Below are 18,485 nucleotides of genomic sequence, written 5' to 3' on the forward strand. Positions count from 1 at the left end.
ATGCGGTGTGAAATAATATGATCCAATGCAATTCAATATGGTACTGATAGTTCTTTTATTTCTTTACATCAGACAGACAGCAAATCATTACATTTACTTAAGTGCCTTTTGACTTCTAATGCATGGCCCTTTCACAAACAGGCTTTTGTAGAGCAAAAAAAAAGAAACGCAAAAAGATTAGATAAGCCAGATGTTTCTTTTCCTTTCCTGTCTCCAGGAAGTTACAGTTTTACCTCTGCCATGTTAATCTGTGTTCTATGCGACTCTCAGGACACTAAGGTCTCTGTAGCGTCGCAAAACGTCATATTCACGTAGCAGCGGCGGTGCTGAGAGAACGCGCTCGAGAAATCAATCTATATTTAAAATATTGTTCACAAATTATTGGTCACTTTCTAAATAATAAAAGATAAAAGATAATAGATAATAAACACACAAACATACACACTCAGTGGCTGATGTGAAATGTATTCCAACAACCAGCGTTTCAATTATTGTATTTTCTGTGTAACTACCACTTATTTTATTGTAATATTTCATAAAATGACAGATTTGTATTTGATTTTATTGTAATATCGTATTATCTTATTATTATTATTATTACTATTAGTGGTAGTAGTTGTACTAGTAGAATTAAAATATTGGTTCTATCATGTAATACTCTAAAAAGTGGCCACAAGTGCAAAAAAAAATACTTAATAAAGTTTAAAGAAATTGAACTGAGGTTTGTTCCTCATACGTACTGTAGATTACTCAATTAGCTGGATTTTAATTTTAGAGATGTCTGGGATTGTTTCGTCCTTCAGAGCTCATCCTGGAGTTGCTGTCATAGCAACAGGAACTCAAACCCGCTCATGAGCAGGCTTATTTCCCATAAACAGGATTAGTTCATGGCTTTATAAGCGGCGGTGGTACGGGAAGTCTGTCGCGGCCACATCCTCTCTATTTTAAAAGAGCAACCTGAGATTAATACGGAGAGTTTTCCCAATTCACAGCGTAATCTGCAGTAGGATAGTGGGATCGTTTACTAACTCCCTTCTCGTGAGGGGAATTATTTCGCCGGTTCATTTGTCGGACCCTCAGATTAAAAGTTCTTGTCGGGTAACTTATAAGTAGTAAAGTAAAAAAAAAGCTATTTTTAGTAGATTGTTCTTGTATTTCAGTTACTTATTCAGAAGCTCTAGTAGGTCCTGTCGTGGCTCTGACATCGAGAAAGTAATATGTAAAAATGAAAAAAAATAAAAAAGGTAAAACATGGTGATTTTGTCAGCAGCTTTCTGCCTTTCCATGTTTTTGCAGATTTCAAGCTGTTCCCTGGTGTTTTATAAGCTACTCATATCCTACATAACTTTCTAGCAGCTCTTGCTCTACAGGGGTAAAATAATGTGCGCGGTCATTTCCCATTACACCACTAGACCACTATACCATTAGACCAGCCAATCACATCGTTTCCAAGCTTGGGATGTAGGATCGATTCATGTAGCCTTTTCAAGCAAGATGTGAACCCGCAATTACCTCAAATAACTCAGTCCTGCTTTTCTCATCACACCTGCACGTGTTAAAAAAATATAACTAACCCGAACTTAATTACCCCAATTAGATTCTCTTGAATGTACTGTTAGATCTCGCATGTAGTTAGCGATGTACAAAGAACTGGCCCTTAGACTGTGGGGACCACAATAACCACCAGGGGACACACACATGAGTCAAACTCGAGATGAGCAGTACCATGGTTTAAATCCTGCTAATCAACTGTGATTTGGAATGAAGTGCCAGTATTTACAGCATATGGCAAACACCCTTGACCATTTATCCGTTCCCTCTCTCTCTCACCTTTACTCTATTTTTAGTTTATTATACTTGGTCTGTCTGTCTGTCTGTCTGTCTGTCTGTCTGTCTGTCTGTCTGTCTGTCTGTCTGTCTGTCTGTCCGAAGGCTTAACATTGATTGAATATAACGTGAACATGTGCCCAACCATTGACCACTTGTGAATGACCAAATATAACATGTACAACATGAACAAGGGAGTGATCAAATCTGATAATTTATCACACCATTCTCGCTCTCTCTCTCTCTCTCTCTCTCTCTCTCTCTCTCTCTCTCTCTCTCTTACAGAAAATGAATGATTGAATGATCGAATATGAGTAGCATAAAAAAGTTTTTAATCATGTGACCATTAAACCCCTTTCCTCCCTCTCACTTTCACTCTATTTCTTAGTTTATCTATCTGTCTATCTGTCTGTCTGTCTGTCTGTCTGTCTGTCTGTCTGTCTGTCTGTCTGTCTGTCTGTCTGTCTGTCTGTCTGTCTGTCTGAAGGCTTAACATTGATTGAATATAACGTGAACATGTGCCCAACCATTGACCACTTGTGAATGACCAAATATAACATGTACAACATGAACAAGGGAGTGATCTTCTTCTTCTTCTTCTTCTTTCGGCTGCTCCCATTAGGGGTCGCCACAGCGGATCATCCATCTCCCAACAAGGGAGTGATCAAATCTGATAATTTATCACACCTTTCTCGCTCTCTCTCTCTCTCTCTCTCTCTCTCTCTCTCTCTCTCTCTCTCTCTCTTACAGAAAATGAATGATTGAATGATCGAATATAAGTAGCATAAAAAAGTTTTTAATCATGTGACCATTAAACCCCTTTCCTCCCTCTCACTTTCACTCTATTTCTTAGTTTATCTATCTATCTATCTATCTATCTATCTATCTATCTATCTATCTATCTATCTATCTGTCTGTCTGTCTGTCTGTCTGTCTGTCTGTCTGTCTGTCTGTCTGTCTGTCTGTCTGTCTGTCTGTCTGTCTGTCTGTATGTCTGTCCGTCCGTCCGTCTGTCTTTATCACTGTATGATGTCAAACCCGAGGGTCAACATTTGTGAATTTCTCTATCAGAGAGCTTTTTCTTTTTTTTTTTTTTTCTTCACACTTCTTCCGTATGCAGGTTTCTCAGAAATCACACACTCGGTAAAAAACGTTTGATTCGACAAAGAGCAAGGTGAACACCAGAGTCAGCGTTATTATGACCTTAACCCTGTGATGAATCGAGCGCTCACTGAGCAGCAAGGACAGACTTCAATTCCTCAACGAGTGTATGATCGAGTGCTTTTCTTACTCTGCTCTTCATGGGTGAAGTGATTTCTTTTTAATAAGCTGAGATAAAAAAACAAACAATGTTATCTAGATCTCTCAGTCCACTGTCTAGTAGCTTTGAACTGGATATGTTGCAGACTTTCTCTGTAGCTTTACAACAAGTGTGTGTGTGTGTGTGTGTGTGTGTGTGTGTGTGTGTGTGTGTGTGTGTGTGTGTGTGTGTGTGTGTGGGAGTGTATGTGTGTCACGTTCGCAGTCTGCTCTAGTTACAGTGAGCTATAATGGACCATAGACTTGGCTGAAACACTGATGCCTGAGTCGAAGTAGCATCTGTGTGGTTGTAGAGAAGATGGGGAGAGATGAAGAGAGAGAGAGAGAGAGAGAGAGAGAGAGAGAGAGAGAGAGCGAGAGAGAGAGAGAGAGAGAGAGAGAGAGAGAGAGAGAGAGAGAGAGAGAGAAAAGGGGGAGAGTGTGTCTGGTGTATAACAGCCGTAGGCGTACTTATTTCTACTACGAGCAAGCCTTATAAATCACAACATCACATATTTAGATGTCCTGAGATATGCTGATGTCCTTTAATAATGACCCTATTTACTCTATGCACACACTATATGGACAAATGTATCTGACACCTGATTGGCCAGCCATATGTGGTTCTTCTTCAATGTGTTACCACATAGTTGAAGGCACACAATTGTATGGAATGTCTTTGGTTGTCGTAGCTTAAAGATCATCCCTTTGCTTGAACAAGGAGACTCATTGACAGACAAACATCCATATAAGTGGATACTTTTATATTAAATGTAATTACATTTACTTATATTTTGGGATGAATGCTCACACACACACACACACACACACGCACACACACGCGCACACACGCGCACACACACGCGCACACACACGCGCACACACACGCGCACACGCGCACACACGCGCACACACGCGCACACACACACACACACACACACACACAATATATCATGGCTCTTCCCACTCCTGGACAACAAAGGAAACAATTCGCATTACTCTCGCAATCAATCGACTCATGACAGAAAGGCGCCGTCACTCACAGTAGATGCTAACAGAACTTCAGATCCTCCGCACATCAAACCCCATGCTTTCGTTTGCTCACTCTGAGGTAATTAATCACACTGCTAGCAGAGTCAAACGTCGGTCCAATATAAATACTCTAAACTCCATGTACGGCAGAAATTCAAATATTTTCGTTTTTTGTCAATGCCTTCACCATATATGTACATCTTTAAAATATTTTGAAAGAATTAGCTGTTACAATGGCGGATTTTAGCTAGCAGTTGTAGCTAGCTGGGTTGCAAAGCATTTAGAAGATATTGAAACGACATCTCAAGATTATTCCTGTGCAATAACATGTTCATAATCCATGTCGAGTTAAGCGATAAAGATCCGCTGACAGCGATGCCCCTGTGCTTTACATGGGTTGGAGTGGAAGATCTTTAGTGGCCTGCTATAGAGATCTAACCTCAACCCTGTTAAACATCTTTGGGGGTGAATTGGAATGCGACTGCACCCCAGGCCTCTTCAAATAGTACACTTTTGTTGAGTTATTTTTGCACTGTACTGTATAACATACTTCACAGAAGGCATTTTGGTTGGCACTATTTTGTGTATTTGTTTTTTTGTCTTGCACTGTTTGTACTATGTTGCACACGATGCATTTTATGTGGCTAGGACAACTTATTTTAGTCCTAAACTACCGGGGTTCTGGAGAAACTTTGTCTGATCTCAATGTGTACTGCATCAGCTATATATAGTTGGAATGGCAATAACATTTTCTTGACTTGACCTCACCTACATCAGTACCTGACTTTACTAAAACCATTGTGTCTGAATGAACACAAATCTCCACAAGCACACTTCAAAATCTAGTAGAACATGTTCACAAAAGAGTGGAGGTTATTTTAACAGCTAATGGGGAGTAAATGTGAATTTACATGTTTAGAAAGGACATACGAATTTTATGGTCAGGTGTCCACACACTTTTGTCCATATTGTGTATAAAGATATGCGGAAATCGGAAAATCGACCTTGTATTATGTCTAAAACCATCAAGCTCAATTCATGACCAAAGACTTCTCTTTCAATGTACATTTTGCTTCTTGGGATCTAAACCAAGGCACGTTGAAACTTTCTCTCTCTCTCTCTCTCTCTCTCTCTCTCTCTCTCTCTCTCTCTCTCTCTCTCTCTCTCTCTCTCTCCCTCCCTCCCTCCCTCCCTCCCTCCCTCCCTCCCTCCCTCCCTCCCTCCCTCCCTCTCTCTCTCTCTCTCTCTCTCTCTCTCTCTCTCTCTCTCTCTCTCTCTCTCTCTCTCTCTCTCTCTCTCTCTCTCTCTCTTTCTCTCTCTGACCGATTTCGACCATAATGACATGCTTCTAACGAGCAGGCTTAGCCGCCTCTGATCTCCAGGCATCTATGTTTACTCATGGGATAAAATTAAAGAACTCGGTGTCCAATTTCATACCTGGCTTCCTCTAGAGCCCTTCAAGATTCAGCCAACAAACACACACACACACACACACACACACACACACACACACACACACACACACACACACACACACACACATCTTAGGCCAGATGTTTTTCTGTACTTGTAGGCCAAAGGGGAGGTATATAGACATAGGTAGACAGAGTGCAAACATAATTTCACTGAGTCAGCAGATTCCCTGGCTCAGTACCTGAAGGACAAAGACAATGAACCAAGTAAAGTTTCGGATGGAGATTTAAATCATTTCCCATGAGTAATGTGTTTCTTTTTTTTCTACTTTAAGACAATATTAAGGCTTCAATTTTACCATTTAAATTCACCATCAGATAAAGAAATGTCTTCAATGCAATTAGAACGTGTTAAACATTACTTTTTTTTTCTTAAATTTGTTTTTTTTTCACAGGAAACAAATTAAGAGACCCAAACCTGTTCCAGCATGACACTGCCCCTGTACTTTACATGGGTTGGAAGATCTTGATTGGCCTGCTATAGAGCTCTGATCTCAAGCCTACTGAACACTTACAGGATGTGTTGGAAAGCTGACTGCATCCCAGACCTCGTCACCCTACATCAGTACCTCCATCCATCCATCCATCTTCTCCCGCTTATCCGATGCCGGGTCGCGGGGGCAGCAGTCTAAGCAAAGATGCCCAGACTTCCCTCTCCCTAGACACTTCTTCCAGCTCTTCCGGGGGGACACCAAGGCGTTCCCTCGGAACAGATGCCCGAGCCACCTCAGCTGACCCCTCTCGATGTGGAGGAGCAGCGGATCTACTCTGAGCTCCTCCCGAGTGACTAAGCTTCTCACCCTATCTCTAAGGGATCGCCCAGCCACCCTGCGGAGGAAGCACATTTCGGCCGCCTGTATCCGGGATCTTGTCCTTTCGGTCATGACCCAGAGCTCATGACCATAGGTGAGAGTAGGAACGTAGATTGACCGGTAAATCGAAAGTTTCGCCTTGCGGCTCAGCTCCTTCTTCACCACGACAGACCGGTACATCGACCGCATTACTGCAGAAGCTGCACCGATCCGTCTGTCAATCTCCCGTTCCACCCTTCCCTCACTCGTGAACAAAACCCCAAGATACTTAAACTCCTCCACTTGCGGCAGGAACTCCCCACCAACCTGAAGTACCTGACGTTACTAATTCCCTTGATTCTAAATGAGAACAAATTTCCACAAACACACGCCAAAAACAGTGGAACATCTTCCCAGAAGAGTGGAGGTTACAACAGCAAATTGGGTCTAATGTGAAATGTCAAAAACACAGATAAAATCTTATGGTGTCCACAAACTCCATATATTGTGTGTCTGTATAAATATATATATAGCTAAAAAGGTGCCTTTACTTATCCAGAGCGACTTACATACATACATTTACATAAAATGTAAGCACATTTACTTACATATTGGGATAAATTTCTACTAACTTTCTACCTTTCTGAAACTTATAGTCAGGTGTCCACAAACCCTTAATACAAGAGCAAACATCTTTCTTTTTTTAATTTCTCTCTTGTATTTATGCTTCAGCCTGGTTTGTTTCACATTCCAAGTCCATTACTCTGTAGAACTAATGAAACTCCTCAAATTCATTTTAAATGCTTATTCAAAATCACAAGCCAGAGTCCAGTTTTCTTGACTCCCCACTTGAGGTCACAGAATGATCCCAGATCACAGCATGCCTCTAAAGTGAAACACCGGCATGCCATAAATTGGATGCTCAGCTATCAATTAATCCCAAATAAACAGGACTGACAGAATTGGAGAAAGAACATATTAGTGTGTTGCAGTATCGGTTAAATGTCACTCTCTGTCACCCGGAGTAAGTGAGTTCGGTAAATAGCAGTGAAGAAAAACTGTCATTTTTTTTTTCTTGAAAGAGTGACACTAATCCATAGAAAAGTGCAGTAGCTGCCTCCGAAGCTCTCGGTTTGTGACTCACAGGTCTTGTATGGATGTCTCAGGAAAAAAAAATAGCAATCTAACTTCAAGTCTGTGAATGACCCAAATCCACTGAGAAAAATCTGTAAGGCCTTTTGCATGGAGGATGGAAGCTAATAGGATATATACAAGTAGGAAAAGAAGTTCAGAGAAAATGCGACAGTTGCGTCACATGTTTTCGGAGCAGGATTGACCCTCAGCAGTCGGTGAACTAGTTCATGTTGGGACGTGGCAAATAATTAGAAGTGCTACTCACCGAACATGTTGCCGATGTGGCCGTTTTTGGTGAGCGGCCTGAGCTCGTTTTGCCCCCATGCATAATGTCTGTAGTTGTCCCAGGCAAATTTCATCATCTACAAGGAAGAATAAAGCAATGACAGTTAAAATGTAACATGGTATAAAGCCTCTGAAGTGAATCACAAGTGCAAGTAAGGCTAACTGACTCAAATAGGTGCACGAGATACACTGGTTATTCAGGTCAAGCAATTAAATAGGGGCGGCATTTATTATATAACAAACCCTTGCATGATAATCTTGCAAAGCAAAGAATGTTGAACCTAACAATAATCACTGCTTACCATACACTTACATGACATCCAGCTTCTTGAGGAAAATAGTCATCATATTCTTCCGTTCACCATCAATTAACAACAAAAAAACAAGACTTTAATCTACTTAACCATTTAGCCAGTGAATGCAAACCAACACTGTCCACTGGCTTTCTTCATTCATCAAGAATTAACAATCATTAAAGCAATGCATATACAGTATATATTTATATACCCTAATATATAGTGTAAGGAGCTCAAAAGCCCAACATTGCTGGGACTTGAACCCCTAAACTTCAAGATCCTGAATCTAGAAACTTCATCATTTACAAACATCCCAACATCTGCATTCGCTTTGCTGTGCTGTAATTACAAAATTGCTCTTGTAAAAAATATATACAGTTCCACAGCTTGCTAAACTCGTAATAAAAGATCATACCAGATAAATTAACGCTGAATAGAGGGAGGAAGTATCCACAAAATCAAAGGATTCAATCTTTTTTTTTTTTTCACACAGAATGTTTTTGGCAGTGCTGCCAGCCAAACGCTGATATCATTATACAGAGTTCTGCAACAGCAGCTACACTGCTTGTGATTAATCAAGCAAATATAGCCACTCATGAATACAATGACGGCACACACACACACACACACACACGGACCAGTCGCAAATCCTTTCCGAAAAAAACAGTACAGAACCATGCAGACGGTCTTCGATTCCTCTGAATTTATTAAGCCCTAATGCGATAATCCGAGAATTAATCCACAATTGAGGAAGAAGTGTGGATTATAAAATTAAGACTTAATATCCACACTACAGATAGATAGATAGATAGATAGATAGATAGATAGATAGATAGATAGATAGATAGATAGATAGATAGATAGATAGATAGATAGATAGATAGATAGATAGATAGATAGATAGATGCATTGTATCCTTCAGGGACAAAAATTTTTTGTCTGTATGTTCACATCAAGTAAATTATGAGAAAGCTTTGATCTGTTCATCACTTTCCCTCGCTCAAGTTCAGTCCCATTGTAGCTCTTTTCTTTTTGGCGTCAGTTCGCATGAGACTGTTGAATCCTCGTGCCTTGCAGTGTCGTACATTTTTCAGAAACACTACACACTCCTTTAGTTGAACACTTGTTCATGTTACTGTATTTTGGCCCGTTGCCAACCGTCACAGCAAAAAAGAAAGGGTTCAAACAGACAGTAGAATTAAGCAACAAAGCATTATCAGCACCGCAGACTGAAAACCTTGGTGCTGACTGATTTCTTTGTCATGCGAAAGAGCTGATAGGCTTTTCTCTCAGAAAAGTAGAAGAAAAAACAGATAGCGTGTTGCATTACAGAGGTTTTCGGGTTTTGTCTGAATTCACAGCGTAACGTCTTCCTAGAAAGTCAGTCGGCGTTCTTTCCCCAGGTGTCTGGAGACACATAAAAGGGATTCAACATGGAGAAAAAAACATCCAAAATAAATGCTGGTTCTGTTTGATATTCATGTCCACTTTATCTCAGCAGAACTTCATCTGATAACAACGCTGAAGACGCTGCGGGTGTCTGGAGGAGAAACAAAAGCCCTAAATATGGTCTTAATTTTTGAGAGAAAGGTAGGGAGAGAGGGATAGAGAGAGACAGAGAGGGAGAGAGAGAGAGAGAGAGAGAGAGAGAGAGAGAGAGAGAGAGAGAGAGAGAGAGAGAGAGAGAAAAGAGAAAAGCGGTCACATGGATGAACCCTTGTTTATGTTATGAATGGTCATTCGCAAGCCTTCAGTGATATAGATAGATAGATAGATAGATAGATAGATAGATAGATAGATAGATAGATAGATAGATAGATAGATAGATAGATAGATAGATAGATAGATAGATAGATAGATAGATAGATAGATAGATAGATAGATAGATAGTGCCTCTGATTCTGTGTTCTGTGTATGGTCAGGTAGCCATTAGCTTTTTGTCCATATGATGTATAAATATCTGTTCATTCTGTATAAACAAGTGATTCTTTGCTAATCTTTTTGTAGAGAATGACTGCTTAAGGGATTTCTAGTATTTCCTGGAGTTCAGGGGGGAGGGAAAGTCCAGTGTACAAAATCGTGTGAAATGGCAGCTATGGAAAGACGACGGATCAGTTGTTGAGATCAGATCTTAGCACCGCCAAGCTGACGCTCCCTCAACTGCTGTATAAACACGATAATTGTGAGTTTCTTTAGCTAAGGCTGTTCCATTAATGTATGTGCTCCTGGTCAGAAGTCTTCTGCAGCTTGCCATTGAAACAGAAAACATTTCAGAAACATTTGACATCTTAGACCATAATGGACTCATGATCATCAGAGCGGTTTAACACAGTCATTAGTGTGACACAAACTGGGATCGAAGTCTGAGCCAGGTCTGATTGCAAGCAGCTGTGCTGGGAGAGGGGCAAAGGATATTAGAAGGATAGAAAAAAGCTCAGGAAGGAAAAATCTGAAAAAGAGCACAACGATAGCGCTGCTAATAAGCGGATATTGCACTGAAGGGTGCGTGAGTATTTGTGTGTATGCGAGAGAGTGGCATCAAGCAGACTCCTGCAGCTGTCTCACTGTCCTTATCATTCTCAGAAGACCTTCCTTGTTTAAAAGCTGCTCGTCTCATTAATACTCTATCGGGTTGAGATGGAATACTTAGGAAAAGCCGATGACACAAAATGAGCCGTTTATCGTTGTTGTTTTTTCCAAGACTCCACTCTATTCGTGCCGGCTTTACACGAATCAATCTTTGGCTCCTCGTCTGGAAACGAACCAGCCTGCAGGAACATTCCGGAAACGCTCACGACGCGGTGTTTCTGGGAAAAATTGTCATTTGAACAAAAACGGCGTTGAGCCACAAATTAGCAGCGTGCATACCTTTAGGAAAAAAAGTGCTTTTTCAAAAAACAAAACAGCTCAAGCTAAAGGAAGCATTTTAGAACCTACCAACAATATAATAGCAGAGTATAACGTACAATATGCGGACAAAAGAATTTGGACACCTCATTTTTTCCAGCCATATGTGGTTCTTTTCGAAACTGTTAGCATAAAGTTAAAGCCAAACAATTCTACAGGATGTTAAAAAAGACCCAAACCTGTTCCAGCATGACATGATCCCTACATAACAACCACCTTAAATGAGTTGGAGTGGAAGATCTTCTGCTATAGAGCTCTGAATTCAACCCTTCTGAACACCTTTGGGATGAATTGGAACGCTGACTGCACCCCAGGCCTCCTCACCTTCTCACCTACATCAGTGCCTGACTTCATTAGTAGTAACACCCTTGTGTCTGAATGATCACAAATCTCCACAAGAACAATCCATGATAACAATAACTTAGCCTAATGATATAATATTTTCATCCTCATAATCATCATAAGTACTCAGCTATAAGTGAGAACTAATCCTTTGTTTCATTATTTACTTTATTTACACTTGGGGCAAATTGACTTCAATTGCTGTCAATTCGGTTATCTTCTGATATCAGGAAGCTCTGTCTTCCATTATCTCTCAGGTAAATTACCAGTAGTCACGAATCTCAGCGTTAGAGCTTCTGTGAAGACGATTTCAATAGAAAAAAAAACTGCTTAAAAAACATTAAAGTGTAAAAAAAAAAAAAAAAAAAAACGTTTATGGAAGAAAAGTCAAAAAGAGAAAACAGGTCCTTTTTCAAGGCGACGGTGCGTGAAGGTGGAATTCTGACTAGAACTGATGATCAGGGTAGAAAAATGGATCAGGATTAGAAGATACAGAACGAAGAAAACCCAATCGGCATTGTGAGGGAAATAAATAAATAAACAAACAAACAAATGTGCCAGCGCCAATTGGATCCCACTACATGTGGAGTTTGGACACTGGACCTCTTTGAGTGTTTAAAGGCTCTGGTATGGAGAAGCTGGTGTTGGATCTGTGATGATCGCAAATGTTGAGCTATTTTATGAGTTGCTCAGTAACTCCTGGTTCCATAACCACAAAAGACTGTAGAAAGAACATCACTCATAATCTTACACTTCAGTGCTCATGTTAGTTCTCACTCTTCAGTGTTCTGTATTGTTTAAAGACTATAATCACACTCTTGATGCCACCCAAATGAGGATGGGTTCCCCTTTGAGTCTGGTTCCTCTAAAGGTTTCTCGAGTTTTTCCTTGCCACAGTCGCCATGGCTGCTAATCAGGGATAAACACACATCGTTCACCTTTACTGTTAAATTCTGTAAAGCTGCTTTGAGACAATGTATGTTGTGAAAAGCGCTATTAATTTCTAAAGAATTTCTAAAACAAAAATAGAAAAACATATGTTTTTTTGTGGCCATGCTGCCTGTACAAGGAATCTTCAAGTGCTGACTCAGACCAAAGCCTTTTTTCTTTTTTTTTTTTTTTTTATCAATTTATATTTAATGTTCCACAGAAGAAGTCAGTTCCACTACAAGGATCAGTGGGGAAAAAAAAGCTCATATTATTTTCTATTTCCATTTAGAGATGCAGGAAACTGCCAAACACATTTTCTGTGATGTATTTGTGGACTCCCTGAGAAGATATGAGAACGAAACTTAACACTCAGAAGGGAACCCATCCATATCCTGGGAACGCCAAATGTCCATTTATCATCACTGCATCATTGTTGAAGTTATCAGCTGTTCACTAATAAAGACTTAAGTGCACTCAACTGTTCGTATTAATAATTAACCATAAAGTTTACAAAAATATATACATGTATATGTTCCTGTAAATGTGGTAATCTGTTAAAACATTCAAATCAAAACGCTGAATTTCTGGTGTTAATTTGATGAGGATGAGTTCCTTTTTGAGTCTGGTTTCTCACTGGGTTTCTTCATGTTCTTCGTCTTTTCCTCACCACTGTCGCCTTTGTGTAAAAGTCTTGTGATAAAGATAATAAAGCAACATTATAGCTATTATAAATCATACTAGGTTGGATACTTAAGTAGATTTAAAGGCAAATACTTGTGTACTTTTACCTCAGTGAAAGTTTAAAGGGACTTTTACTTTTACTGGCGTCATATTTTACCTGATGTATCTCTACTTTTTATCAAGTACCTGGTTTGTGTACTTCGTCCACCACTGATGTAAAGTGTGTATTTTTATCAAATTATTTCTGAAAAGCCACATTGTGATTTGTTAAAAATGCCACACAAATAAAACTGAATTGAATTGAATAATGCACTGAAGTGTAGATTTGTCGTATGATTGGATATTTGTGTGTGTGTGTGTGTGTGTGTGTGTGTGTGTGTGTGTGTGTGTGTGTGTGGGCTTTGTATCTGCTGCCAGTCTTTTGTGCCAGAGGTGCCTACGTGTGCAGGTGATGATACAGCAGCTCATCAACGTTGGCCATGCACCACACAGGGGGGAGATGTGATTGATTACCCACGATCCTTCACATCCTTAGAGGACCGAAGCGATTCCATGCACAGGAAGCAAACATGAAAACACAAAACCCACAAAAACACGGCAGCACCTTTTATTACTGCGTTTGGACTTTAATAAGATTTATTTCGGTTTGTTCAAATTCGAAATAAAGGTTTAACATTGAAAACGGTTTAACGGAGATCAATTGAATTAAATACAATTGCATGCGTGACTAAAAATAAAGAAGTGTAGAATAATCCATGCCTGGATGGCGTGATGCAAAGTAACGGTCATAAAGGTACATTGTTTCTAAGGTAATTTTTCCTCAAATACAAAAGGGAGTTGTTTTAATGTTATTAATAAACAGCCTACTTTTTAACCCTTTATGGTTACATTTATTGTGAAATGCTTAATAAAGCTCCAAATTTATACCATGGTCCAGTTTTATTTAGGAATGACAGGCTTGTGGGGTGTTTGTGTGTGTGGAGGGGTGCTGCTGGTGGGGAGTATTTGTTTTAATATAGTATATATATTACATTATATAGTCTGGGTGCAAAACTTGCCTGCCTGCAGTCTAGACCTTTTAGCATTTGAAAACAATTGCCGCATTATAAAACAAAAAATACAACAAAGAACACCCAGAACTGTTGAGCTGTGGAATCCTGTATTAGACATACGTATATGAGACAGGATTCCTTTCTCAAAACATCAGCACCTGGTCCCCTCAGTTCCCAGATGTATATGGACAGAAGAAGTGATGCATGTAAACATGGCCCTGTCCGTGTGTGTGTGTGTGTGTGTGTGTATATGTGTGTGTGTGTGTGTGTTTGTATATCACAGAACATTTTGTGAGTGTTTAGTTTCTAAACGCCAAAGCAATTTTGAAAGCTTTACTGACTCATCAGTAAATGCATCTCCACATATTACACACATGGGGTTTGGAGCATGTGAACTGATGTTTAGATCACTGATTTCTTTGTTAACCATAAAAGTAACTAGTTAAATATTCGCTACCGGGTCGCATCCCCGAGAGATTTTCGCTTTCATCATAATGACATTTGCCTAGACATGTTCTTGTTAGAGGCTACAAAGAGACTTCTGGATAAATGCAAATGTAAATATCAAAGCCCAGCTGATCAAAGGTGCATGCACACACACCCTCACACACATCCACACTGGAGTTTTAATCTGTCACTCTGTCTGTGTGTCAGCGTCCCTTCCTGACGACTCGGTAATAATGTTTTGGCATGTGCTTTAATTACGAGCTTGTGGCCACATGAAACACACAGCGTGCAGGACCGAGGCTGAAGGAGAAAACCAGACTGACCTTGTCTTTGCTTTGCTGCCAGGGTCATGCTCGTGCTGGATTTTTGCTGAAGAATAGTTATTTGAGCCTGAGGAATTTCCCTGTACTAAACTGAAAAGAAAATAACAAACACACACTATAGCTTTTCGGTACACATGTATTATACGGAATAAAAGTCTGTGCCTTGAAGCGGTAGCTTGCTGGTTAAGGATTCAGATTTTTTAGGATTGCAGGGTCATGAGTTCAAATCCCGCTATGACCAAACTGAGGTAAAATCCCAGTACTACTAAGCTGTAACTGCTGGGTCCTTGACCCTCAGCTGTCTACATGAGATAATTATAAATAATAAGGGGTGTCCAACAAAGGGTACTTGTTAAGAAAGGTACTGTTACATGTTGGATGGGAAGGTCTGAGGTGCAGTCAGGCCTTTTTTGTCTTACTTGCATTTAGAAGCAATTAAAACCGTCCGTGTGGAAACAAAGCAAAAGTTGTGTGCTGATGACTTTCATATCCATGCATATGTTCATACCCATGAGGTTTAGAGTAATTAAAATTGGAGGGTATTAATTTAAGGTACATTTAGTACAGATAAATATGTGCGATCGTGATTATTTATTTGAATCGACTGACATCTTTGATTGGGAAAAATGTGAACACTGACTGCACCACAGGCCTCCTCACCTCACCTACATCAGTACCTAACTTTACCAACACCTTTGGGTCTGAATGAGCACAAATCTGCACAAACACACTCCAAAATCTAGTGGAACATCTTCCCAAAAGAGTAAATGTGGAATGCTATGCTTTAAAATAAGTTTGTCTACACATTTTGTGGACACTTTTGTTATGAACAAACTCTTTTGTACACTTTTCTGGCCACAGCAATTAGAATCTGACACTTCTGTGCAACATTTTACCTAAATGAGTGTTTCAGAGCAAATAAATGATCATAACTGGATCTGCCAGGCTACAGGAAATAGGTTTGGGGTTGGTCATCTGCCACGCCAGTCAAAAACTACGCCAGTGAGTAATTCTTGGCACTTGCATTTATTAGCGAAACAAAGCAAATCCTTTTCAGAAGCTAGTGGGCTGGCTTGCAGCACAATGTGTTGGGTAGACGGCAAACTTGCCGTTGAGCTTTGGAACCAGTTTTAAACTGATAAGTGTGTGTAAGTGTCAGATGGGAATGGATTCCAAAGAGAAGAACGCTATTCGCCGAAGTGTGTCTGTGCTTGTTCGTGTTTCTGTAGAATCAACCATGTGAGCAGTTTGCCACTGCTGTGACTCATAGATTAAACCTGAATGTTAAAGAGTATGAACAGGAGTTGGAGTGAAAGGCCTCATTTCCCTTAAGCAAACACAAGTTTGCCTTGGTCCTCTTGAAAGGGGAAAACATATTTGCCTGACTTAATTTAACAGACATCAAATTTCAGTGCGTTTCTGATGTTAGGTAACTTGATAATTACATAGGTTTGGAGAATGATTTCATTTAAATAGACATAAGAAACTGTCAAACTAAATACAAACATTAACTTTTGATCTGACTTTGCCCCAAGCAGCTATACAGTTACATAGAGCCGGCACACCAGTGCTTACTGATGAGAAAAAAACCCTCCATCATCAATCAAAGGGTCTTTCTAAGCGAATTAAACCCCTTCTTGCTCCTCTTATCTTCTGGCCTGCTAGTAAACCAAAACAGTGTTGCTCTATGTGAATAATAATGCACACTCAGCCTTAAATATGTGAAAGCAAGTAAATGAGATAGGCAGGTGTATGGCTGAGATACAGAAGAAAAAAAAAAAAGATATATAGACTGGGTAAAAAAACTGGAAGACAGATTTGAGTGGTCGAAAAAAAAGGAGTTAGAGAGAGAGACAAAAAGAGAGCAAGAGAATACATGTCTTTTCCACCTCCACTATGCTGATCTTAGTGTAGCAGACTCTCCAGCTGATCATTAGTAGCTCTACATCCTTCACACTGAGAGTCCCCCTGAGTGTCGGACACACAACTCTGCTTTAAAAAGCGCATGAAAAATTCATACGGCTGAGAGAAAATAGCCACCCAGAGGCTGTTAAAATGGGCAGATCACGGGTGAGAGCGACATTTTGGGGTGTTTTTATTGCCCAAACGGAAGCATGGAATCCCCTCAGGTGAACAAGGGAGGACATTCATTTGTGCTCTGAAGATTGAAAAACGGTCACATGTTTGATTTACTCGTCTCTTTGCAGACACATTAGCGATTACAAACAATGGTGTCTCTGAGAAACAATCAGTCAAATTGCCAAACGTGAGAGATTCACTGATTATGAGGGGATGCCAAGTGGAAGATTCATGCAGACCTCATGTAAATTGTTGCCTCAGGTTGCTATAAGGCACTAATGACTCAATTAAGCCAATATTGACCTGACTTTATCTATCAACCTTCCTTTATCTATCAACCTTCCTTTATCAATACACCAACTAACACCCACATCCTGCATTATATACCAAGAGACAATATAATTCATGATATAACTATTCCCTCAACAATTGTAAATAAACCCCATATTTCCCAACAAAACTGCATCAGCAACAAGCTCTTCATGAACCAGCAAATATACAGCAAACAACCTCCATGAAACGCAATAAATTTACCACAAACACATCCATTTAATACAAGGACTTTTCCTTTTACAGGCATAAAAATGGATGCTACGCAGTTGTAAATGGCTAGTGTGTACTATAGGAAACTGATAGGTGGCGCACATGTAATGGGCCAGTCTAGGGAACGGTAATCAAGAGCATGGAACATCGTGTGGTAAAGTTTCTTGTGATAGAAAGCATAAAACCTGCGGATATCTGCAGAAGACTTTAAGCTCGGTATGGTGATGAGACGCTCAGCCGCAGTAAGACGTTTGAATGGTGTGTACGTTTCAAAAATGGCCGGACATCCGTCATTCGTGGTGGTTCCCTGATGACAAAGTGAAGCAGGATGTTCTAGGATGGTTCAGGAGTATTTGTAGCAGGGTAGTGTGTCAAAAAATAACCACAGTTTCCACTCATTGAAATTTGTTTTAATTTTATAAACCTTAAAAGTCCCGGTTTGACTCCAACGTCCCTCGTATATTGTAAAAATAAATCACAATTATTCATTAAAACGCTACATTCCAGCAAATGATAAACCAATACACACAAATATTCACAAATGTATACCATCTTTCTACATGCATTGTACTCCATCAGCATACTCAAGTATTTCTTACTAGTACACAACAATATTCTCTTAATCAAACACCTGCATTCTCCAAAAAACATCATGTAATATCGTCCTTTGGTTTCTAGAAATTGGAACCATGGTGGCTTAGTGGTGTAATCATGTTTGCCATTCTTGCATCTCTGGAGTTTGAGTTTTAAATCCTGCATTCACCCCGTGTGTGCAAAGTTTGCATGTTTTCCCTGTGTTTTGGGAGTTTTCTCAGGGTTCCTCTGGTCTTTCCACATTGTATTTAGTATCTGAATGATTATAGGGCATGATACTGTGTCCTTATAGATTGGCACCCTGTCCCGGATGGTCGTGGACCTTGTTTCCAGAGGGAAAAAAGTGCTATATAAATTGAATGGGATGAATACCATCACCACACCACTGACAAGAGAACCTGGACCAAGTCCAGACTGATTTAACCTTTTTAAAGGATGCATATGATGCTCC

At 39.9% G+C, this 18,485-nt stretch overlaps 1 protein-coding gene and 1 long non-coding RNA gene across 2 annotated transcripts in view; one reads left to right on the forward strand and one right to left on the reverse strand.

Annotated features, from left to right (window-relative positions):
* LOC310719590 (mannosyl-oligosaccharide 1,2-alpha-mannosidase IA) overlaps window positions 1–18,485 on the reverse strand; it is a 207,509-nt gene that overhangs the window by 104,521 nt on the left and 84,503 nt on the right. Inside the window, exon 2 of the mRNA XM_083529462.1 lies at window positions 7,821–7,917. Within this exon, the coding sequence (XP_083385588.1) occupies window positions 7,821–7,917 (97 nt within the window). The remainder of the gene's footprint in view (window positions 1–7,820; window positions 7,918–18,485) is intronic.
* LOC310719601 overlaps window positions 1–18,485 on the forward strand; it is a 310,811-nt gene that overhangs the window by 50,185 nt on the left and 242,141 nt on the right. The gene's annotated exons all lie outside the window — the stretch shown is intronic.

Source organism: Silurus aristotelis (assembly GCF_946808225.1).
Source record: "Silurus aristotelis genome assembly, chromosome: 25".
Taxonomy (NCBI): Eukaryota; Metazoa; Chordata; class Actinopteri; order Siluriformes; family Siluridae; genus Silurus; species Silurus aristotelis.